The sequence below is a fragment of the Natator depressus genome, chromosome 3 (assembly GCF_965152275.1).
Source record: "Natator depressus isolate rNatDep1 chromosome 3, rNatDep2.hap1, whole genome shotgun sequence".
In the NCBI taxonomy this organism is placed as follows: domain Eukaryota; kingdom Metazoa; phylum Chordata; order Testudines; family Cheloniidae; genus Natator; species Natator depressus.
The window spans coordinates 9,720,927-9,746,617 of record NC_134236.1 but is presented as its reverse complement, the minus strand read 5'-3'; the positions used below and the strand labels follow the sequence as shown (position 1 = coordinate 9,746,617).

General features: G+C 47.2%; 1 protein-coding gene across 1 annotated transcript in view; it reads right to left on the bottom strand.

The window, feature by feature from the left end:
* Nucleotides 1-6,764: 6,764 nt before the first annotated feature.
* The window catches only part of FZD3 (frizzled class receptor 3), a 130,093-nt gene continuing 111,166 nt past the window's right edge, over nt 6,765-25,691 (bottom strand). The window contains exon 8 of the mRNA XM_074947403.1: nt 6,765-7,227. Coding sequence (XP_074803504.1) covers nt 7,205-7,227 — 23 coding nt within the window. The 3' untranslated portion in view covers nt 6,765-7,204. The remainder of the gene's footprint in view (nt 7,228-25,691) is intronic.

Genomic DNA, 25,691 nt, shown 5'->3' with positions numbered 1-25,691 from the left:
CAACAAAGAAGTGGCACAGACATGCTATGTTCTGTCTCCTTCCCTGACCCTTTGTCCGTCTTGCCTAGTTAGACTGGAAGCTCTCTGGGGCAGGGAGAGTCTATTGCTCTGTTTGTACAAAGCCCAGCACATTCTCCCTCCTTCTCACTTTATCCCTGGACTCTATCGTAATAATAATAAATAATAATAATAATAGGGCAGGAGGTGCGATAAGAAATAAGGCCCAGGAAATAACATATGCAGGACTCAATTGGAAATTGCCAGACGTTGGTAATGGAGAACAGTTCAACCTCATGCTTGTTTAAGGCCTAATCGTTTCCAGAGTGCTGCTGGGGGCTTCAGTTTATGGAAGCCCAATTTGAGCCACCTTAAAGAGTCCTGATTTTCAGCAGGCAGGTGCCCTTGAAGGTGTCTCAGGTTGGGCCCAGGGCTGGTGCAAGGATGTTTTGCGCCCTAGGGGAAACTTCCACCTTGTGCCTGCCCCCCAGCCCTGTGGCAGCTCCCCACCGCCCCCTCCCTCAGCCCAGGGAGCCATGTGCAGCAGCTCCCTGCCCCAGCTCAACTCTGCTCCGCCTCCTCCCCGAGCATGCCGCCGCTTCTCCCGCCTCCCAGGCTTGCAGCGCCAATCAGCTGTTTGGCGCACAAGCCTGGGAGGGAGAGAAGCAGAGCGGGGCGGTGCTCAGGGGAGGAGGCAGAGCAGAGGTGAGCTGGGGCGGGGAGCGGTTCCCCTGTGTGCCGCCCCCCCATTACTTGCTGCAGGTGGCCCTCCCCGCGCCCCCCTGCCCCAGCTTACCTCCGCTCCATCGCCTCCCCAGAGTGTGCCTTTGGCCGCCCCCAACCACTTGGTGCCCTAGGCAACCGCCTAGTTCGCTTAGTGGTTGCACCGGCCCTGGTTGGGCCCCACAAAATGGAGGCACTCAAAACCACTGATCACTTTTGAAAATGTAGGTCTCTTTGTTCCTGGCAGCACTCACCACGTGTTAGCGGCTTTCCAGCTATTCAGGAAGGGACAGCCCAATCCCTGCCTTGTGAAGCTCAAAGACCGAAGGGACAGACAAATAAACACAGATTAGGGGGAAAAATGATGCATAGGGGTTTCTTTTTCCTATACAAGTCAACTAGCTTCTCGATAAACAGAAACAACACAACCTTTTCCTGTGGAAAAGCCAACTACTAACCATGCTACGTGAAGGCATGGCAAGGATCTGGTGACCCAGACCCTGGTCTTGTGGTTTAGGAGGTTGTTGCTCCATGTGACAGAGAAGTCACTGAGTTCCTTGTATCACACAGTGCTTTCAGATTTTATTTATTTATTTATTTATTACTGCCATCACACATTATCTTGTTCACTGCAGTTACTGCTGCCTATTTTAACCTATAAGTATTATGGTCTCCCTGCAACAGTCACTTGCTGGAAACTCCAAGAACTGGGTCCCTGGGCTGCTGAGAGAAAAATGAAAAAAACTCACATGGCACAACTCCAGTCCAGCTTTGTCACCTTCTGTGCAAACTAAAATCTCAGCCTGTCTCTCTGACACCTCCTCATGGATGTCTAGCCACAGCTCAAGCTCCATCTGGCTAAAGCAGAGCTGTTAATCTCCCACCCAAAGCCCTTCCCTGCGATCTCCTTTCTCAGTCCCTGTGGACACCATCACCATCTGTCACTCAGGCCCATGACTTAGGCGTCATCTCCGACTTGGCCCTCTTCTAGAGCTTCCCATCCAAGCTATTTCTAAAGCTTGCAGATTCTTTCTTCTGCAACATCTCTAAGCTACGGCTTGGCCGGTCCACCCACACAGCTAGAACGCTCACCCAGGCTCTCATCTCACGTCTCAGTTACTGCAACAGCCTTCTCTCTGGCCTTGACAAATGCAGTCTTGCTCCGCTCAGCTGATAACTCATCTTAATTAATTAGCCTCTAGTCCACCTTTTCATGTTCTCTGTATGTATGTATGTATATATATATCTTCTTACTATATGTTCCATTCTATGCATCCAATGAAGTGGGCTGTAGCCAACGAAAGCTTATGCTCAAATAAATTTGTTAGTCTCTAAGGTGCCACAAGTACTCCTGTTCTTTATTCAGAATGCTGCTGCATTGATCCTTCTCTTAGCCCTTCGCTTTGATCACGGTACCCCTCCCTTTGCATCCCTCCATTGGTTCCTTCTTCTCAATTGCCTCAAGCACAAGTTATTGTCTTCACCTTCAAGGCCCTTCACTGTCTGCCTCCGCACTACCTATCATCCAGGGCAGGGTCGTCCCTAGCTATTCTGGGGCCCTACACAGCCCCCCCTGCGGGGGGAGTGGGGCCCCAGGCCTCTGTGGGGTGGGGGGGGCTTGGGGGAACCGCCTCCCAGCACTCACCAGCGGCGCAGCTGGGGCCGGGCCCCTGCACTTTCTGCCACCGCTGGTGAGTGCAGGCCCGGCCCTGCTACACTCCTCAGGGGAGTGGGGGCGGGGCTGGGGCAGAGCAGGACACAGCTGCGCAGGGCATCAGGAAATTTGGTGCCCCAAATTTCCTAGTGCCCTATGCAGCTGTGTACTTTGCATATGGGTAAGAATGGCCCTGATCCAGGGGCAGACGTAGCCTTCAGATTCAGCGGGTGCGCTATACTAAACTCTTCTCGGACATGACTTTGCAGCAGTAGACAAGAGGGGCACCAACCATCCACAGCAGCACTCTCTGCCTCAACATTACAAGCCTAGTCCTGGCCCAGTGTGGAGGGGAGGCCCCGAGGGGGGTGGGGGGAAGCTGGAGAGCAAGCCTGTACCACAGCGGTGGCTCCTGTCCCACAGGGCTGGGCCCAGCTCTCGCTCCAGGCGTGGTGGCCTGGTGCATGGGGATGCAGCACCACTCAGGTTTGGCACCCTTGGTTTGATGATTTCTGTGTGCGCAACTGAACCCATAAACCCACGCTGAACCTGGCTAGGTGACACTCTCAAGCTGTCAGCTCCCCCCACCAATCAGCCTGTGACACAAGCCTTCATCATTCGCTCACTTGTTTAACTCTTCAGACAAGCACCTTCACGCTTTCTCCCGGCTCAGGGGAGATGGATTCTTCCTAAAAGTGAGGCAGCCCTGAGGCCCCCCCATCCATGGCCCCACCTCTCTTCTTCCCATGAGGCCCCGCCCCCACCCAAGCTGGAGCCAGGCCAGGGATCTTGCCCATGTCCCTGCCCTTTGGATCCCCTGCCCAGCTCCCAACCCAGCTCTGGCTTCTGGCCTGGTCACGGGGCAGGGCCTTAGGGTGGAAGAGGAGGGGCAGGGGGCTGGGCCCATGGCAAAAAGTGGATGGGCCATGACCCCTTGGCCCCCCGTTCCGGTGCCTCTGCCTAGGCTGCCCCTCACTCTTGGGAGGAACTCCCCATAGACATCTGCAAAGCTCTCTCATTACTCTCTGTCACAGGGTCCCCCGCAGGCTTTCTCCCTCTTGAGCCTGTGCCCAGGCTGGTATAATAAAGAATCTTCTACGTCTTCATTTGCTGGATCACTGAAGTGTCTTTATTTACAATGTTCGTGCAGTTCCCAGATCCCCCAACAGCTAGTGCCCCCCCAAGACCCTCCCCAGGGTCTCCTGGCTTTTTAGACTTCCTTCTTTGGTAAGAAGACAGAGATACCGCCCTCCTGTCTCCTCCCAGGCTAGTCTCCCTACTGAGGTTTGCCCAGGGTTTTTATAGCCCTCTCGTGCCTCAGCCCAGCTGTCAGTACTTAGCGCAGCATGTTCCTCTGAGCCAGCCCTCATTAGGGCTTGCAGCTGGGCTCCCTGCTGAATACCTGTCTCTCTACCCCTGGCCTCCTGGCCAGAGAGCAAGCTGCAGCCAGCATTTTGGCAGGGCCTTAAAGGGTTTACCCTACCCTGCCACACCCTCCTTAAAACCCTCCCCTGCCATAATGCCTATAACAAAATCTTAACAATGACTAGGTTGCTGATGTGCTGAGACCACTGCCTTTGATGCTGATCAACAGTGTCTCCTTGTTCCCCTGAATGCCCCTGGGGGTCTGCCTCCATCTGTTTTCCCTGATCTTATACTTGGTAGTGTAAGTTCTTTGGGGCAGGAACCATCGCTTTGTTCTGTGCAGCCCCTAGCACAGGGGGGTCCAGACCCATGACTAAGTCTCCTTGGAGCTATGATACTACAAATAAACAAAACAACAAGAAGCATCCACTGAAAAGTAAGGAAGGAAAACTTTGTACAACTATGGCAAAATCATCCTCACAGCAGGGAGCAGCCTGAAACAGATCAGGAAGGGACAGTAACACTGTTGTATACATCCCTTGAGATCTGCCCTTAGCACCAGTTCATGACGTATTTCAAAACAGTTCTAAAGTTTGTCATGCCAAGAAAGTTACTGTTGTTGTACCCGTGTCAGTCCCAGGATATTAGAGAGATAAGGGGGGTGAAGTAATAATTGTCATTGGGCCAACTTCTGTTGGTGGGAGAGACAGATGTTGGTCCAGGTAAAAGATATTACTTCACCCACTTGGTCTAAGGGTACGTCTACACTACAAAATTAGGTCGAATTTATAGAAGTCGATTTTTTAGAAAGCGATTTTATACAGTTGATTGTGTGTGTTCCCACTAGCGCATTGAGTCGGCGGAGTGCGTCCACTGTACCGAGGCTAGCGTCGACTTTCGGAGCGTTGCACTGAGGGTAGCTATCCCACAGTTCCCGCAGTCTCCGCCGCCCATTGGAATTCTGGGTTGAGCTCCCAATGCCTGATGGGGCAAAAACATTGTCGTGGGTGGTTTTGGGTACATGTAGTCAGTCGCCCCTCCCTCCGTGAAAGCAATGGCAGACAATTGTTTTGAGCCTTTTTTCCATGCGGGCACCATACTGCTTTCAGCAGACGGTGCAGTAGGACTGCAAACTATCGTCGTCATCCACCACTTCCGCTGCAACTCTGCTCTTCTGCACTCCGGATGCTATGAATCCACCTCACAGGTCCTCTATATGACCATCATCATCCACCGCTTCCGCTGCCACTCTGCTCTCCTGGTGGTCTTGCAGGGCCGCTTCCGCTGCAACTCTGCTCGGCTGCTCTTGTCTCGCCATACCGCATGAAGCCCACTCAGCTGTTGTGTCCTGGCAGCAGATGGTGCAGTAGGTCTGCAAAACTGGTCATCCAACCACCGCTTCCCCTGCAACTCTGCTCTCCTGCAGACGCCATACCACAGCAAGCATGGAGCCCACTCAGATCACTGTAGCAGTTATGAGCATTGTAAACACCTCGCGCATTATCATGCAGTATATGCAGAAACAGAACCTGCAAAAGCAGGCGAGGAGGCGATGGCAGCGCGGTAACAAGAGTGATGAGGACATGGACACAGACTTCTCTCAAAGCACGGGCCCTGGCAATTTGGCCATCCTGGTGGCAATGGGGCAGGCTCATGCTGTGGAATGCCGATTCTGGGCCCGGGAAACAAGCACAGACTGGTGGGACTGCACAGTGTTGCAGGTCTGAGATGATTCCCAGTGGCTGCGAAACATTCGCATGCATAAGGGCACTTTCATGGAACTTTGTGACTTGCTTTCCCCTGCCCTGAAGCGCAAGAATACCAAGATGAGAGCAGCCCTCACAGTTCACAAGCAAGTGGTGATAGCCCTCTGGAAGCTTGCAATGCCAGACAGCTACCAGTCAGTCGGGAATCAATTTGGAGTGGACAAATCAATGCAATCACTGAGCTGCTGCTATCAAGGGTAGTGACTCTGGGAAATGTGCAGGTCATAGTGGATGGCTTTGCTGCAATGGGATTCCCTAACTGTAGTGGGGCAATAGACGGAACGGATATCCCTATCTTGGGACCGGATCACCAAGGCAGCCAGTACATAAACCGAAAGGGGTACTTTTCAATGGTGCTGCAAGCACTGGTGGATCACAAGGGACGTTTCACCAACATCAACGTGGGATGGCCAGGAAAGGTACATGATGCTTGCATCTTCAGGAACTCTGGACTGTATGAACAGCTGCAGGAAGGGACATACTTTCCAGACCAGAAAATAACCATTGCGGATGTTGAAATGCCTATAGTTATCCTTGGGGACCCAGCCTACCCCTTAATGCCCTGGCTCACGAAGCCGTACACAGGCAGCCTGGACAGTGGTCAGGAGCTGTTCAACTACAGGCTGAGCAAGTGCAGAATGGTGGTAGAATGTGCATTTGGACATTTAAAAGCGCGCTGGTGCAGTTTACTGACTCGGTTCGACCTCAGCAAAACCAATATTCCCATTGTTACTACTGCTTGCTGTGTGCTCCACAATATCTGTGAGAGTAAGGGGGAGATGTTTATGGTGAGGTGGGAAGTTGAGGCAAATCGCCTGGCCGCTGATTATGCGCAGCCAAACACCAGGGCAGTTAGAAGAGCACAGCAGGGCACGCTGCGCATCAGAGAAGCTTTGAAAACCAGTTTCATGACTGCCCAGGCTACGGTGTGACAGTTCTGTTTGTTTCTCCTTGATGAAAACTCACCCCCTCAGTTCACTCTACTTCCCTGTAAGCCAGCCGCCCTCCCCTCCCCCCTTCAATCACTGCTTGCAGAGGCAATAAAGTCATTGTTGTTTCAAATTCATGCATTCTTTATTAATTCATCACACAAACAGGGGCATAACTGCCTAGGTAGCCCGGGGGCGGGGGGGAGGAGGGAAGCTCCAGGTGGATTGGGGGAGGACAGGAGGAGGGAAAGACAAGGCCACACTGCACTTCAAAAACTTATTGAATGCCAGCCTTCTGTTGCTTGGGCAATCCTCTGGGGTGGAGTGGTTGGGTGCTCGGAGGGCCCCCCCCGCCCCGCGTTCTTGGGCATCTGGGTGAGGAGGCTATGGAACTTGGAGGAGGGCTGTTGGTCACACAGGGGCTGCAGTAGTGGTCTGTGCCTTTCCTGCACCTCAACCATACGCCGGAGCTGATCAGTTTGATCCTCCAGTAGCCTCAGCATTGCATCCTGCCTCCTTTCATCATGCTGCTGCCACCTTTCCTCTTGATCCTGCCACCTCTCCTGTTGCTCCAGCCATCTATCCTCTTGCACATCCCTCCTGTCCTCACATTCATTTTGTGCTTTCCTGGACTCTGCCATTGTCTGCCTCCACGCATTCTGCTGGGCTCTTTCAGTTTGGGTGGACTGCATGAGCTCAGAGAACATTTCATTGCGAGTGCATTTTTTTCGCCTTCTTATCTGCGCTAGCCTCTGGGACAGAGATGCTTGTCACAGCGTTGAAACATTTGCAGCTGCGGGAGGGGAAAAAAGGGAGTTTAAAATTGAAAAAGACACATTGGCCATTTAAAAGGAGGGACTGATGTTTTCGGGTTAACGTGTAGCACAAACCCAACTAAACCCCCAACACACCCAACTCTCTGGGATGATCGCTTCACCCCTCCCCGCACTGTGTGGCTAACAGCAGGGATGATTTCTTTTCAGCCACAGGCAAACAGTCCAGCAGGAACAGCCACCTCTGATGTCCCCTTAATAAAATTCCCCTATTTCAACCAGGTGACCATGAATGATATCACTCTCCTGAGGATAACACAGAGAGATAAAGAACGGATGTTGTTTGAATGCCAGCAAACACCGCCACCACACGCTGCCATGCTTTCTTATGCAATGATTCCAGACTACATGCTATTGGCCTGCCATGGTAAAGTGTCCTACCATGGAGGACGCAATAAAGCTGTCCTCCCCAGAAACCTTTTGCAAAGGCTTTGGGAGTACCTCCAGGACAGCTTCATTGAGATGTCCCTGGAGGATTTCCGCCCCTTCCCCAGACACGTTAACAGACTTTTCCAGTAGCTGTACTGGCCGCGAATGCATCCCAAGCCTTCAGGGCAAATTAATCATTAAACACGCTTGCTTTTAAGCCATGTATTATATTTACAAAGGTACACTCACCAGAGGTGCCTTCTCTGCCTTCAAGGTCTGGGAGCCCGGGTTGGAAGAGTTGGGAGGTGTCAAGGTTCCTCCCCGACTCTGAACTCTAGGGTACAGATGTGGGGTCCTGCATGAAAGCCTCCTAAGCTTACTTTTACCAGCTTAGGTTAAAACTTCCCCAAGGTACAAATTAATTTTATCCTTTGTCCTTGGAATATCCACTGCCACCACCAAACTCTAACTGGGTTTACTGGGAAACGTAGTTTGGACACGTCTTTCCCCCCAAAATCCTCCCAACCCTTGCACCCCACTTCCTGGGAAAGGTTTGGTAAAAATCCTCACCAATTTGCATAGGTGACTACAGACCCAAACCCTTGGATCTGAGAACAATGAAAAAGCAATCAGTTTTCTTACAAGAAGACTTTTAGTAGAAATAGAAGTAAAGGAATCACCCCTGTAAAATCAGGATGGTAGATACCTTACAGGGTAATTAGATTCAAAACATAGAGAATCCCTCTAGTCAAAACCTTAAGTTACAAAAAAGACACACAGACAGAAATAGTCATTCTATTCAGCACAATTCTTTTCTCAGCCATTTAAAGAAATCATAATCTAACACATACCTAGCTAGATTACTAAAAGTTCTAAGACTCCATTCCTGTTCTATCCCCGGCAAAAGCAGCGTACCGACAGACACAGACCCTTTTTTTTTTCCCTCCTCCCAGCTTTTGAAAGTATCTTGTCTCCTCATTGGTCATTTTGGTCAGGTGCCAGCGAGGTTACCTTTAGCTTCTTAACCCTTTACAGGCGAGAGGATTTTTCCTCTGGCCAGGAAGGATTTTAAAGGGGCTTACCCTTCACTTTATATTTATGACAGGAGGGTATTGGCTCCAGGGTGATAAACAGTTCCTGGCTGTTGGGGAGAATGGTTTCTCCGCTTGCCTGGTGTGCGCTATCTTCCTCGTCCCCAAAATCCTCATCCCTGTTGCGTGAGACTCCCTTGCAGGAGTCCACGTACAGGTGTGGGGTAGCTGTAGGGGCACCCCCTAGAATTGCATGCAGCTCATCATAGAAGTGGCATGTCTGGGGGCTCTGACCCCAAGCGGGCGTTTGCCTCTTGGGTTTTTTGGTAGGCTTGCCTGAGCTCCTTAAGTTTCATGCAGCACTGCTGCGGGTCCCTGTGATAGCCTCTGTCCTTCATGCCCTTGGAGATTTTTTCAAATATTTTGGCATTTCATCTTTTGGAACGGAGTTCTGATAGCACGGATTCTTCTCCCCATACAGTGATCAGATCCAGTACCTCCCATTCAGTCCATGCGGGAGCTCTTTTGCAGTTCTGGGACTCCATGGTCATCTCTGCTGATGAGCTCTGCGTGGTCACACCACGGTGGCCAAACAGGAAATGAAATTCAAAAGTTTGCGGGGCTTTTCCTGTGTACCTGACCAGTGCATCTGAGTTGAGAGTTCTGTCCAGAGCGGTCACAATGGAGCACTGTGGGATTGCTCCTGGAGGCCAATACCGTTGAATTGCGTCCACACTAACCCAAATTCGACCCGGCGATGTCGATTTCAGCGCTAATCCCCTCATCGGGGAGTACAGAAATCGATTTTAAGAGCCTGTTAAGTCGACAAAAATGGCTTTGTTGTGTGGACGGGTGCAGGGTTAAATCGATCTAATGCTGCTAAATTCGACCTAAACTCATAGTGTAGACCAGGGCTAAGCAAGTTACTGACATTGAAAAGGGAACATCACTTTCAAAATGCACTAGATGGCGCTATTGTGCTGCATATTCCCTCTAAGAAAACACAAGCAATTTCTGTGTAAGCTCCAGAGTCGCTTTCTCACCAATAGAAGTTGGTCTAATAAAAAGTATTCCCTCATGTGCCTCATCTCTCTAGCACTCCTTGTGGCATGTTGATTTCTGATGCAGCACAGTACTTAAGCACATGATTAAATCTCACTGACTTCATGCCTGTGCTTAAACTAAAAAATAGACCTAAATGCTTTGCTCAATTAGGGCCTGTGTATCTCAAATCAGACATGAAACCTGCCTCTGCCATTCATCTGTGGCTAACATTAGCAGGAGTTGCTTCCTGTTTGCAGTGTGATGATGGGGATTTTATCCCTTGGGAATGAATGTTAATGACGTATGGCTGCAATTTAAGCTCTCACCAACCAGGTGAGGGTGTTTGAATTTTGGACTGGGTTTTTTCCTTGAACAAAGTATCCAAATAATAAATAATACTCAGTGATCAACATCTGTAAAGCCCTGCATGCTCACCTCTCCGTGAACACAACTCCCTTCAGTTTAAGGGGGACCACTGGACTGGGAGCCAGCAGTGCCACTGGGTCAGGCTGTCTCTGTTTATGAACCGGATCGCAATTCTCTAGGTAATGTTGTAGGCCAGGCATTGTCTTATCATTGAGGCTTTCCTACAAAGTTATTTCCTGTTATTTCTCTTTTTTTTTCTTGAAAGAAAACCTGAAAAATTATCATCCCAAGGTATTGCTGCGACAGGCAGAATGCCTTAAATCTGATTGCTCTCCTGGATAGACAAGGTTTCTTATTAAGGATTAGTAGCAGCTGCTTCTCAGCATAATTTGTAGGGGAGTGGTTACTTGTAGTTCGTAATGCTCAGCACTTACATAGCAATTTACATCTTCAAAGAGCCTTACCAAAAAACACTAATTAATCCTCACTACACCTCAGTGAGGTAGGTCAGGATTCCCATCCCCATCTTAAAGATAGGGAAACTGAGGTAGAGAGAGATGAAGGCCAAACATTTCAGATTGAGTCTGCCTTTTTTTCTTTTTGATGCCTCAATTTTTGGCTTCCTGACTTGAGACAAATATAGGGGCCTGATTTTCGGTCATTGCTGAGCACATACCTTGTAAAAATGAGGACACTAAGGGGTCTCAAATTGGACACCCAAAATCATTAGTCACTTTGGAAACCTCTGTCTGGAATGACTAACCCAAAGCTGTGCAGTGATTTGGATTGTAAATGGGAATTTTCTTGCTTCCAGACCCGTTAAGACCACAGCCCTCTCTCCATCCATGAAAGGCATGACCAGGGGAAAGCAGCAATGGTGAGAATCATCAGGCTGGTCTGGCAGACCATGGATCGTGGGGATGCAGAGTGCAGGCTCTAGGGATGGGGTGATGTAATATCAGCCATATCGGCCCAACAACATATTCTCAGATACTAATACAAAAATACCCAGCTTCCAGATATTTGTTCTGCCCTCCCCTAGTCTAAGAACATAAGAACGGCCATACGGGATCAGATCAAAGGTCCATCTAGCCTGGTGTCCTGTCTTCCGGCAGTGGCCAGTGCCAGATGCCCCAGAGGGAATGAAAAGAACAGGTAATCATCAAGGGATCCATCCCCTGTTGCCTACTCCCAGCTTCTGGCAAACAGAGGCTAAGGACACCATCCCTGCCCATCCTGGCTAATAGCCATTGATGGACCTATCCTCCATGAATTTATCTAGTTCTTTTTAGTCTGTGGGTGATAGCAGCTGGTCTAGAAGCACACGGGAGCAGCGCTCTGCCTGCCTGGGGACAAAGTGATATTGTGGCTGGCAGCACCCAAGGACTCCCTTGTCCTCCAAGATCCTTGCATGCAACCAGCCTCCCAGTCCCATGTGGGGAAAGGGAACAGAAAATTGCCCTGGCAGCTTGCTCAGCCCCCTCCCCTGGCCTGCGTGTGGAGAGGAGGAAAAGCCCCTGCCGTGGCTGAAGATTCACAGAGCACCCAAGAAGCCATTTACAATGCACAACAAGACCCGTTAGGGACACTGTGCAGCCCATGGCAGTGAGTCTAGGTTGACAGACTCAGGCTTGCACTACAGCGCTAAAAGTATCTGTGTGAGCATGTGGGCTTGAGCTGGAGTTCGGCCTCGGACGCTCGCCCCCTTCCAGAGGCTTCAGAGCCTGAGCTCCAGCCTGAACCCCAACATCTACACAGCTGTGTTTAGCACCGTAGTGAGTATTGATCCAGGCTCTGAGACTTGCTACGCAGAGGCACCCTTGTTAGTCCTGCCAAACCCAGGGACTACTTCACATGGTCTTCAGCGCCATCCACAGGCACCTTATCTATTAGAGGATTCATTGAACTGTCCTGTAACAGGGTAGTCTGGTCTGGCAGCCTGCAGTCATATAGGCCAAGGGACGAAGTTGGACTGATGTGGCTGAAATTCACATTTCCCAAATACTTGGCTTGCTGTGAGGGACAGTCTGTCAGGTCCAAATGGGACAGTCCCTCCATTCCTAGGGAGTAGCGCACTCACAGTGGCGGATTCAAATGCAGTGGGACCTGGATCCAATCCAACCAAAGCCCCACATCCCCCTACAAAAGTGGTCACAACACTCCTAGCTCCCTGCCTCTTCCCTCCAGACCCCCATTCTCCATCCCACCGCTCTCTGTGGGAGGGCCTCTCTCCATTAATCCAAAATATGCCTTATAGTGAGAGACTCCAGGAGCTCGGTCAATGTAGCTTATCAAAGAGAAGGGTAAGGGGTGACTTGATCACAGTTTGTAAGTACCTATATAGAGACAGAAATGTGATAACAGAGGGCTGACAAACTAGTAAACAAAGGTATAACAGGATCCAAAGGCTGGAAGTTGAAACTAGACAGAGTCAGACTAGAAGTAAGGAGCACATTTTCAACAGTAAGGATAATTTAACAATTGGAAGAAATTACCAAGGTTGGTGGCAGAGTCTCCATTGCTGGAAATGTTTTTAACTGAGACCGGATGTTTTTCTGAAAGATACGCCCTAGTTCAACCACTGCTCTTGGACTGGAAGCGGGAATGAATTCAGAGGAGTGCTATGGCCTGTGTTCTGCAGGAGTTTCAGACTAGATGATCATAATGGTTGCTTCCGGTCTTCAAGTCTATGAATGAATCGAAGAAGTTTTGTGGCTCCCCATCCCAGCCCAAGGCCTAGATCCTGCCCTAGCCCACCCCAGTTTGCTAAGCCCCTGGGGGATTGGGATAGCTTTGTATTGCTTCTGAGTAATGTCTTTTGGACAATCGGTGGAGCCTCTCTTTTACAGACCGGGGGAGGGATGAGCAGGGGGTACTCGATCTCAAGTACAGTGGCCAGGGACAGGGCTGCCATGACGCAGTGTTAACTGTAGGGGGAGTCAAAGAGCTTGGAAATATAGGCATATTCCAGAGGGCCCATTAAAAACAGATACTTTGCACTCCTATCTTGCCTCTCAAAGGATCTCAAAGTGCTTTGCAAACAAGGAATTAAAGCTTTCAGTGCCCCTGGGAGGTAGGGAAGTATCATCAACCCCCATGTATAGAGGTGGATATAGGCACAGAGATCTGCACAAGACAATGCAATGAGACAGCACCAGGCTGGCAAATAGAACTGGGGAATCCCAAGTCTCAGGTCCCTACCTTAGCCATTAGGCAGCACTCCCTCTCTCTACAGTGCAACTCACTGGTCAGTCAAGCTTGAAAGTAGAAGCTCATTCATCCAACACTGTTGTGAGATGATCGAGAATGCAGTTTTGACTTGAAAATACAAAACAAAAGGGCAGAAGTCTGTAATAATCCATTTCCTTTCGTAAAAGAATTTAAAAAAGTTCTGCCAGGGGAATTCCCATCTTTCAGCAGAAGACTGCTCTATGGAATGACATTTTAAAATCAGACACAAACATGCCCGAAGTTCCAGGGCCTGATCTAACTGCCGTTCAAGTCAATGCGACCTTTGAAGTTGACCAAGGAGAAAGGACTGAGACAGGATATACATGTAAGTCCTGTGGCTTGAAGCTCTAGAGAGTAAGGAGCTCTCTGTCCCCATCTATTGGTAAACAGGGGAAGAATTGCCACAGAACTGCTTCACATACATAAGGTTTGTGCCCAGAATTCCTGCAATGACATTCTGGGAGTCACTATAACTCCAAAAGAACGAGGAGTACTTGTGGCACCTTAGAGACTAACAAATTGATATAAATTTGTTAGTCTCTAAGGTGCCACAAGTACTCCTCATTCTTTTTGCTGACACAGACTAACCCAGCTACCACTCTGAAACATAACTCCAAATTAACTCAGAATTGGTTGGGTGGTGGGAAGTGAAGCAGGAGAAGAAAAGGGCTCCTATCTGACGGCAAGCATTCTGTTCAAGGGTTGTGTTATAATTGTTGGCAAAGTAGGTTTTTCTGGGTGAGGCTCATCTGTTGCACACCAGCTGTGCTGACCCTTGCAATTTCCCCAAATACAGGAAACGTAACTGCATAATTTGTGGTAATGGGGGAACGTGTTCAGACTTTGCCCTGGTTTGGGGAGCGGTGTGGTCTAGGGAGTAGAACCCTGGACTGGGATTCAGGAGCCCTGGTTTTATTCCCAGTTTGGCGACTCTCCAGCTCAGTGACCTTGAGGAAGTCACTTTCCCAGTGCCTCAGTTTCCTCATCTGTAAAATGGGGATAATGATGCTTACTGTGTCCCGGGATGCCTAGGGTAGCTCTCACTGGAAATGCAAAAGTCAGGGCAGGCTAGAAAGAAGAAAGCAGACTCTCCCAAACTGGAGATTAACACTGTAGTTAGATTCACCAACCAGTCACAAACTGTGCTCCTGATCTCCCACACTGGTTATCAAGAAGCTGAATAAAGGAATCACAGAGCCCCCTTTATTGCTTTCCAGTTCTCTGGCTCCCAGTCAGTACATGGGTCCAATAAAGTGAGAAGCTATTTACAACTCTGCTCACTACGTATTCTTCTAACCCCAAAGGGTCGGCCATGTTACCAGATCAATATTAGTTTGGCTCTTATCCAAAAATACCATGCTACCAACCAGTCATTTATTATCTAAAACTAAAGGTTTTGAAAAGAAAAAAAGAAAAAGAAAAGGACGAGAGTTGTGAACTGATCAAAGCAGTCAGATACATACATAAGACTTCAGAATCCATATATCAGGTTCTTAGCAGCATTGGTGAGTTTCCTGGCTTGGAAGTCCCTCTGGAACATATCCACAGCTTGGATGGGTCATTCAGTCCTTTGTTCAGTGCTTCCGTTTGTAGACAAGTTGCTCCAGAGGTAGGAAGCAGGATTGACGACAAAATGGAGAAGATGCAGCTGCCTTTTTATATCCTTTGTCATGTGGCTGGTACTTCCTTTGTCCTAAATACAAACTCAGAGCACATGGACATGGAAAAGCAGACTCCTCTGTCCACAGCCATGTCTCTACATGTCCTGTTGACTCATTGGTATCACCCCCGCCTTTTCTCAATGGGTTCAGTGTATAGCTCATTGCTTTTGATAGGCCTTCAGGCAAGCTGGATAGTGCTGATGCCAATCTGTCTGGGGGTGCCACCCAGAAACACAGGACAAGTTTGATATACAGATATACCACACATTTATAACTCACAATACAAAGATGATACATACATATAAATGTGATGACCATATTTGGCGAATTATAACTTTTTCCCACGAATACCGTACATGGCAGATCTGGCAAGATTTATTGCCATTTTAGAATATTGGTTTCAATATCATAAAAAGTCTCACACATTCCATACAGTATCACACGCACCTCTTGTGAAACACACTGACATTTGCTGAAGAAAAGCACTGTGTAAAAGATAGGTGCTGTTACTGAGGACCCTGTGCGATTGGGAGGATGCTTTGATGGGGATGCAGAGGTAATTTCTTAACAGGATGCAACCCAGACAGTTGTTTGCTGCAGCAGTACACCTGAGTGAACTCCGGTGTAGCCCCTCTTGAAATCACGATAGCTGGGTTAGGTGGTGAAGCCTCAGAACAGGACCAGGCAGTGTTTTGAAGGGACTGGAGCCAGCTCTGCCTGAGTGCACCTCAGGACTCTGGGATTTTGCTACCCAATTACACCAAACCATGAGTGGGGGTTAGTAGGTGGGGAAGGGGAAAGTGATGTGATAAAGGGATATCTGGCAGCTGGAGAACTGAGTTAATGGACTATGGCCAAAGTTACTGCAGGGGAGTGTTTTGTTTATCATTCATATAGATGGCATTGTGGCATCTGCCCAAATTGATGCTGGGTTCTTTTCTCCTAATAGTTTTCCTTGTTTCATACAGACACAGTGCTTGCAAGCGGGGAAGCACTGTCCATTCCTGGCATCCAAGGAAGGTACTTAGTGACCCCAGAAATGCTGGGTAGGTGCTCACGCTGACAAAAGGGTTACATATAGTAGAACTAGTTTAACACCAAAAAGAAAAGGAGTACTTGTGGCACCTTAGAGACTAACCAATTTATTTGAGCATAAGCTTTCGTGAGCTACAGCACACTGCTCAAATAAATTGGTTAGTCTCTAAGGTGCCACAAGTACTCCTTTTCTTTTCGCGAATACAGACTAACACGGCTGTTACTCTGAAACTAGTTTAACACCAGTCCCTTTTGCTTTATCCATAATGGATACAGTGGGGTTGATAGGATGGAAGGTATGACTCAAGGCCTTGCACCCTAGTCAAAATTAGTCTGTTTTATTTAAAGAACAAGTTTTCAGTCCTCCCATTCCTCCCTCCCCTCCCCCAATGCTGTAGTCATGAAATCTTTGGTTGCATTTCTTAATCTTGGATTATCCTATGCCTCTGCACTTCAGATTACTGCTCAGAGCCCAAGGAGATGGCTTAATGGCCTAAGCCTTAGAATGAAATGCCTCTGGGTAGACTCCCTGGAACGACGGCTTTGAGTCTGGGCAGGGTCAACTCAGCCTTTCATCTTCCTCACAGCAAAGTTCTGTGCAGTTTAGCAAGTGTGGGGTCTCTCAAAGGAGACCTTAAAAACCATGTTTCTATCTGCTCATGCCCTCTACTATCATAGAATGCTGATCAGACCATTATACAGTAATATCAAAGTGACCTAGCACTCGTGAGGAGCCAAGTAGGGTGGAATAGAAGGGACACATTGCTACATACCTGGGAGGAAGGATGTTTTTGTGGCTGAAGCACTGGACAGGAAGTCAGGATACGTGAATTCTATTCCCAGTTCAGACACCACCTTGGCTCTCTGTTTCCTCATATACAGAATAGGGATAAGTCATATTTATATTAAAGTAGTGCCTGGATCAGTTAGGATCAGGGTCGCATTGTGCCAGGAGCTGTAGAAACACATATGGTTCTTATCCTGAAGGATTTAATACTCTCCCTGCTTGGTGTTGTGTGTTTGCTTAATTTAATTTGTGCTTACCAAAGCCTTTGAGATTCTCAAATGGAGTGCGTTGTTAAAATGTAACTTACTAACTAGCACTGCCCAGTGCTTGAAGGAGGCAAATAGAGTTTGAATCAGAAAAGCAATTCGTCCTGCACATGTCATGCCGTCCCCCTTTTTATTTCCTTTCTTGGAGGGTGGTGAGGGCAAATTAAATACAAAAAACCGAAGTTAATATAGAAGAGTCAAGAAGCTGGCGTGCCAATGGTTAACTCAGACGCAGTGCACCGATGTAGCATTTTCCTTTCTATTCCTGTTATCCTAACTGAGGCCATGAGCCTGAAATCAGATCCACTCTAGCGGCCCCACTGAGGCTCCAGGAGTGGTGGGGTCCGTTGGCAGGATTTAAGTTAGTGTTACCAAGTCTGCTTCTATCATAACACACACAGGATGTGCCATGGAGCTGGGTAAATGTTTCTGTAGAAACTGTAACATTGGAATTTACTTACTTCAGAATGCTTATTTCCTCGGCCCTACTGTTGCATGAATGTCTATTTTAACCATTTCCAGAATAACAGGTTGTAAAGGGCACCATAGGTCCTGCAGACCGTCTCCTAGAACAGAGCAAGATATTATTTATCCGGGAACTCCCACAGCAGTTGATGAGAGATAGTCACATGCTTGAAAAGCAAATGTGGTCTTCTGGTTTGTGTCTAATGTTTTTTTCTGCATGTGTTTTTTGTGTGCCTGGCTGACCAGTGAATACTCCCAGGACAGAATCAGTGCTAATGTGACACCTGTTAATCACTAAAATCTCATCAACTCCTGGTTTCTTTACTGCTAATCTATCACAGTTCAACAGGCTGCCTGAGCAAAAATGTCACTTCAATTACGGTTGTTTCGCTTCACCCGGCTCTTACACTAATAGAGTTTGGCAGGATTAATTAATTTTGCTCTACAATTAAAGGAGATCTAAGACAAACCTTAACTCTTCGTTCACCAAACCGCATCCAATCAATCACACGAGGCTGCTTGCTGCTGGAGTTTAACAGTTGTGAGGAGTGTTTTGTTGGGCTGTCCAACAGATCAGATCCCCTAAGAGAGCTCGAGTCTCCTTTCTGGAGAGAGGGCTCTTTGAAGATGTATTTAAAAGGACACAGTCTAGATAGAATGAGATTAAAAATAATATGGCTTTGTCTCAGCTACAGTCAGTGTAAGTTGCCAGTCCCGGAGCATACTATTCAATCACGGGTATGGGGACTGTGATGTATTGGAACAGGTCCCTTTCCATCACTGATGTCTACTTCCTAATTCTTTTAGATATCTATGGAAGTGTCTCATATTCTGTGATAGCTCCTGCAAAAGGAGACTGGAAAAGTAAATCTTTCCCATATCGTCCCATTAAGGGGTTGGACTGGCTTGCTGTAGATCCCGCCCCCAAATGGGACAGACCCTCTCTTTAAAAACAATAGTGAACCCACCAAACTCATTGCACATGGCCTAAGAAGGGAAAAGGCTCTATACCTCATGAAGCAGCCAGTCCTCCACTTGTTTCTCTTGTTTAAAGAACAGATGGCACGTGAATGACAAAACACAAAGCTCTAACAGAAGGTTAGGAACTATTAGGAAAGGGATAGATAACAGTAAATATCACAATGCCACTATAGGAGTCTGTGGTGTCCCCAGACCTGGAATACTGCGTCCAGTTCTGGTTGCCCCATCTCAGAAAGGATATGGTGGAGTGGAAAATGTTCAGAGAATGGCAACAAAGATGATCAAGGGTATAGAACAGCTTCCATACGAGGAGAGATTTAAAAGACGGGACTGTCCAGATTAGAAAAGTGGTGACTAAGGGGCAGTTGATAGAGGTCTATAAAATCATGACAGGTATGAGCGTGTGTGTGTGTGTGTTGGGGGGGGGGGGAAGAGTGTTATTTACCCTTTCCCACAATATAAAACCCAGATGCCATGCAATGAAATTAATAGGCAGCAGGTTTAATACAAACAAGATGAAGTACTTTTTCCACACAATGCACAATTAACCTGTGGAACTTGTTGCCATGGGATGTTGCAATGGCCAAAAGTATAACAGGGTTCAAGAAAATAACTAAGTAAGTTCATGGAGGAGAGCCATCAGTGACCATTAGCCAAGACCACCAGCACTGCAACCCTATGCTTGGGGCTGCCCTGAACCTCTGATTGCCAGAAACCGGGTGAGGAAGACTGGGTAGCATAGGCGCCGACTCCATGTGTGCTCCAGGGTTTAGGCACCCATGGAAAAAAAACACAGTGGGTGCTCAGCACCCACCAGCCACAGCTGTTTGGCGGGGCTGCCGATCAGCTGTTTCGTGGCTGGCAGGAGATGCTCATGGGAGGGTGGAGAGCAGCAAGTTGGGAGTGGGCAAGGGCCTTGGGGGAGGAGCACCCACAGGGAAAAACAGAAGTGCCTGTGCTGGGTAGATCACTCTAACTGCCCTGTTCTGTACACACACACACACACACACCCCTGAAGCTCTGGTACTGACCACTGTCAGAGACAGGCTACTGGCTAGATGGACCATTGGTGTGATCCAGCATGGCAGTTCTTAGGTTCTCTTTCATCACCCTTATTCACAAATGAAGAAGTTATGAAAGCAAGAGCAGTGTGACATGACAGCTACATTTTCAGACACTTTCAAAAGAAATAAGAAGCCAAGTTATTTTTGTCTAATCCCATTTTCTATAAACCAGATGGATGTTTTACGTATTTTGGCTGAACGAGCTCTATCTGACTGCAGTGTTTCTAAAGACCAGATTTGAGGATTCTGAAAGCACTGGAAGAATTTTTAAAAGTTATGCCAGGGCTCGTTATTTCTGATAGCTTCCAGGTGGGATCTCTGTCTGGATTATTTTGCAATTCAGGGCCTTAAGGGATTTTTAAGCACTCTTTTGAAAAGACAGAAGCTGATTGCAGTACGAGTGTTCCAATGCGATTGGGAGAGAGAGCAAATAATATAATTGTGTCAAACAAAAAATAGCTTAAAAAGCCTACCAGAGAGAAAACAAAGAATGCTTTTTGTATTCCAAGACAAAACACTTCAAAATAGTTAAGATTCTAAGCACCAAATAGCTAAGAATTTACTCTGAAGCGTGATTCTCCCCAAAAAATAAAATACAACAGTGGGGTTCCATATTCATTTTTCTCTGATTCCAGCTCAAATTTACTCAGATTACATGCAAAGACTTTTTTCTAGCTGCCACCCACCTCTCTTAGATTTGAAAGTCAAACTGGATTATTTCTGGGTCACAATTCTTCTGCAGGAATAAAGCCATTTAGGCTCAATTTCTGTGCTCAGTAACACCTGTGTAACCCCCAGTATTACTAACCCCAAGCATTAGGAAAATCAAGAGTCAGGCAGCCAAAAACCATGAGATTGGCTTAAAAATCAGGGGATTTTAAAAAAAAAGTTTTGTGGTCTGTGTGTGTTCTGGTTTTTAGAGCTTTTACTGGACACTTGGGTCTCATTTTTCCATCTTCTTTGCAACCATAAGGGCTAAATATTTTTTAAATTTTAATGAAAGCTGAGATTCTCAGGTAAGTACATGGCTTCAGGAGCTGTGGCTCCTAAACACCAACTATTGCAAGCCATGCAATAAAATCTCAACAGCTTACAACACTAAACCCCTTTGTCCTTATTGAGGTTAATCAGGTGTAATTGTAGATAGAATTTAGGCCTGAAATCAGAATGTACTGAATAATACTGTTGTTGCATGAGACAGGATAGAATCCAGCTCACTCTTCTGTAGCTGCCTTGGCTCAGGAGAGCTGACAAGTCAAAAGTATCAAATGGTTACTTTTTACAGGTATGCCAATAGACTGGACTCTGAAGGTCAGCTGTTGAGAAAGGTGGCACCATTTTTACATAATCACTTTTCTGATCAAAGCCGTACTTTGAAGGGAAAAAACTCTTAATATAGAACATTGCCAAATGGGCTGACATTTTCTTCCCAACATACTATGACACGATGGCCTATTTTTGTGTTTTTTGAAGAGAGCATTCTAAAATCCACAATCTTAGACCATTATGATCTTTTCACCTTTTCTAGGTCTGGCTCTATCCAGCTGTCCAGGCTCCCAAGCTCACAAATGTACAGGCCAACCAATTAACTTCACTGAAACACTTTTACGTCAACAGATATGTGGGGATGCTTTCAAATGCGCCAGATGGTTTTAGGAAAAATGATGAACGAGATTCAATAACTGGGGAGTGTGAAGGAAAGGCCCTGGCAGAAAGTGCAGACTGCAAAGTGAAACTGTGGGAGGGGAGATACCAGCTTCTCTTTGATGAGCTGAACATGAAGATTGCATTCCATAATGGAGGGGTGTAGGCCAGCGTTTGAGAATAAAAACATTACTGTTGGGGCAGGCTTTGATAGTGGGATGTGGGGATATGGAACAGCTGGCACATATGCACAGACACAAACTGTATTAAGATCAGCCTTAACCACAAATCAAATACTATAATAGAAGATGAACAGAAAAGTAACAAGCAACAGACTAGAATGGTTACTTACTCTACAGTAACTGTGGTTCTTCCAGATATGCTGGTTACACAGATTCCACTCTTAATGTGCACATGCCCCATGCACACAAGATCAGAGTCTTTTGAGCAGAAGTGTCCATTGGGGCTGTGCCTACACCCGAAGTGCCCGGCTCCCTTTCCCCCTTCACCTGAAGGCATAAAGGGTGGAGTGAGCCCAACAGTGTCTCAGCTCCATTGGCAGTACAGATTTCCCTAGGAGTAGGACTCTGCAGTAGTGGGGAAGGAGGATGGGACATGAAATTTGTGTGGACAACACATCTTGAAGAACCACAGTTAGCTACTGCAGGGTTAGAAACTATTCTTTCTTCTTCGAGTACTTGTCCACACAGATTGGGGACTAACAAGCAGTTGTCTAGTTGTTCGGAGGTGGGTAACAGGAGTCCTACTTAAATAATCATAGCAGGACAAATCTGCTTCCGATCTGGAAGCCTCTAGTAAGGACCAGTGTCTTGTAAATATGCTGATCAAACTCCACTTAGCAACTCTACACATTTCAGCTGTAGGGATATTCCCCAACCATTCAGCAAAGGCTGCTTGAGTTCTAGTGGACTGAGCTCTAATATGGTTAGGTGTCTCTATGCTGGCTAACTCATAACATGTCCTTTTATAGCTGAAGACCCACTTGGATAACCTCTATGACCCTTAACTCTATCAGAAAAGGTTACATGTAGTCTTTCAGGTTAAAGAGCCATGAATCAGTCCTGAGGATCTAAGACTTGAGTTGTCTTCCTGAATTTGAAACAGTGGATGAAGGGGTTGAGACATCGAAGATCCAGGGTAGGCCACCAACTCTTTCTTCTTTGGGTTCAGAAAATGGGAATAAAGCCTCCTGTTCCTGAACTCTACGGGTACCTCCTCTACTGCTCCAAGTTGTAATAAACTCTTGTGAGAAGGGTCCCTGAAAAGGGACCGGGAAGGGATTGAAACGGAATGGGATACCTAGGGTTTCCAATCTCCAGGACCTGCTGGACCTTAGTAATCCCAGCCCAAGCAACTTGAAAATTAAAAAAAGCAGTTGTCAAAGACAGTTGTCAAAGGGGAGTATAGAATAAAAAAAAAGATCCTTTGGACTGATAGGACATTGGAATCAAACAGGCTGCCTGGTGGAAGTCCCAGGAGGCAGAAGGCTGTGTCAGGTGGTATCTCTCTTCCTCAGTGGTTCTGAGGTCCTCCGTGGCTGACTGTAAAATTGGATAAAGTGCTGTCTAAAGGATGATTATTGGTGTGGCTGCTTCCTCCTTGGTGTCAAGACAGAATATCAGAGACTGCAGTCATCCTCAAGTATTTTAGAGTGTGGAAGGTTTCATCTGATCTGTTGCTGAACAGTTCACTGCCCTCAAACAGGAGGTCCATGATTGTTTCCTGGACCTCACGGGGATTCTGGAGGACTGAAACCATGACAATCTTCCTCATTCCTGTTTGCAGTGGCCACTGTGCTCAGCACAGCCTGCAGAGAAGTACAGGCAGTCAGTTGTCCCTCTGAGATGATCTATTTCAAATCTTGGTGCTCTTAGGAATCATATTTTGAGAGAAGGGCATCATAGTCAGCCACCCTCCTTTGGAGGCTCGCTGATGAATATAACCTTGCAGATGAAGAGGTCCAATTTTGGGGGTCCTTTTCTCTCTTGAGAAGTCCCTGCTGCTTTGATCTCTCTGGTACTGCTGCCACTACAAGAGCCAGGTGTAGGATGGAATTAGGCCAGGTCTACACTACAGACCTATATAGGTATAATTATGTCACTTAGGGGTGTGAAATATCCACACCTGTGTAGACATCGCTATGTCAGTGGGAGAGCTTCTGCTGTTGACATAATCCACCTCCCCAAGAGGCAGTAGATAACTATGCCAATGGCTGTTGGCATAGTAGTGTCTTCCTAAAGCGCTACAGTGGCTGTACATGAAGACAAGCCCTTAGAAATATTTATATCTTTAGCAGGGATCTGGTACCACCTGTCAGCTCTTTTTGACCTTGCAGGATGGATGCAGGGGTATGACAAGTAGTTCTTGTGGGCTCCACGAGACCTTTAAAGGGCATGGTCCCTGGTGTTGAAAGATGGAAAAAGTCCAATCATTTGTGCTGCTTCTCTTGAACTACTTCCAGGGGTATGTCTAAGGTTTCTGCTATGTGTTTCATCAGGTACCAGAATACCTTAAACTCACCAATTGAGGCCAATATGGGTGGATTCACAGCCTTGTCAGGGGCTGAACAGAAGATGCAGCAGGGATTGGATGCTCCTCTCCTGGTAGCTGATGTTCTTCCTCACTCTCCTCCTCCTGCATCAAGTAGCTGTGGATGAAGAGGAGGTTACTTAACTGTAAAACTGGAGATTCTTGGAGATGTGTGGTCCTTATCTGTATTCCACTGAGGGTTTACGCATGCGTCCAGAGCCAGAGATTTTTCAAGTAGTAACGTCCATTGGTCCGTGTACGTGCCCTTGGCCTCCATCATGGTTTTGTCTGAGGTGATAAAGGGTGGATGGACTGACGGCATCTCCAGTTCCATCTCCACCATGAAACCAAGAGATCCGCAACAAAGGGGAAGGAGTGCAGGAAGTGGAATACAGATAGGAAACACACCTCGAAGTATCTCCAGTTACAGTATCCTCCTCCTCTTCTTCGAGTCATGGTCCCTATAGTATTCCACTGTGGGTAATTTACAAGCAGTACCTGAGTCACAGTGGGGTTTGAGGATGAGGATAGAAGGGTTGAACGGAGGACAGCTACACTGAATGAGGCATCCGTCGCAGAGTCCTGCACTAATGCATAATGCGCAGCAAATGTATGTAGTGAATTCCACATGGCCACTCTACGTATGTCCAGAAGCAGCACATCGTGGAGGAAGGCCATGGTCGAAGCATGGGCTCTTGTGGAATGGGCCCTCACCCAAGGAGTGGAGGCATTCCCAACAACTGGTAGCACAGTGTAATGCACCCCGAAATCCACTTGGAGATTTGCTGTATGGAGATCGCTTGCCCCTTAACCTTTTCAGCTACTGTGATAAACCATCTAGGAGATTTCCTGATTGGTCTTGTCCTCTGCATGTAGAAGCAAGGCCCAGTGGACATCAAGGGAGTGAAATCGTTGTTCCGTAGATTAAGTTGTCATGGGATAAGAGGGACGATCCTTTCATGGATTGAGAACTGGTTAAAAGACAGGGAACAAAGGGTAGGAATAAATGGTAAATCTTCAGAATGGAGGGGGTAACTAGTGGTGTTCCCCAAGGGTCAGTCCTAGAACCAATCCTATTCAACTTATTCATAAATGATCTGGAGAAAGGGGTAAACAGTGAGGTGGCAAAGTTTGCAGATGATACTAAACTGCTCAAGATAGTCAAGACCAAAGCAGACTGAAGAACTTAAAAAAAAAACCTCACAAAACTAAGTGACTGGGCAACAAAATGGCAAATGAAATTTAATGTGGATAAATGTAAAGTAATGCACATTGGAAAAAATAACCCCAACTATACATACAATATGATGGGGGCTAATTTAGCTACAACTAATCAGGAGAAAGATCTTGTAGTCATCGTGGATAGTTCTCTGAAGATGTCCATGCAGTGTGCTGCGGCACTCAAAAAAGCAAATGGGATGTTAGGAATCATTAAAAAAGGGATAGAGAATAAGACTGAGAATATCTTATTGCCCTTATATAAATTCACGGTACGCCCACATCTTGAATACTGTGTACAGATGTAGTCCTCTCATCTGAAAAAAGATATACTGGCATTAGAAAAGGTTCAGAAAAGGGCAACTAAAATGATTAGGGATTTGGAATGGGTCCCATATGAGGAGAGATTAAAGAGGCTAGGACTTTTCAGCTTTTTGTCTAGGTTCCTCTGAATCCTATCCCTACCCTCCAGTGTATCTATCTCTCCTCCCAGTTTAGTGTCATCTGCAAACTTGCTGAGGCTGCAATCCACGCCATCCTCCAGATCATTAATGAAGATATTGAACAAAACCAGCCCCAGGACAAACCCTTGGGGCACTCCGCTAGATACCGGCTGCCAACTAGACATGGAGCCATTGATCACGACCTATTGAGCCCGACAATCTAGCCAGCTTTCTATCCACCTTATCGTCCATTCATCCAGCCCATACTT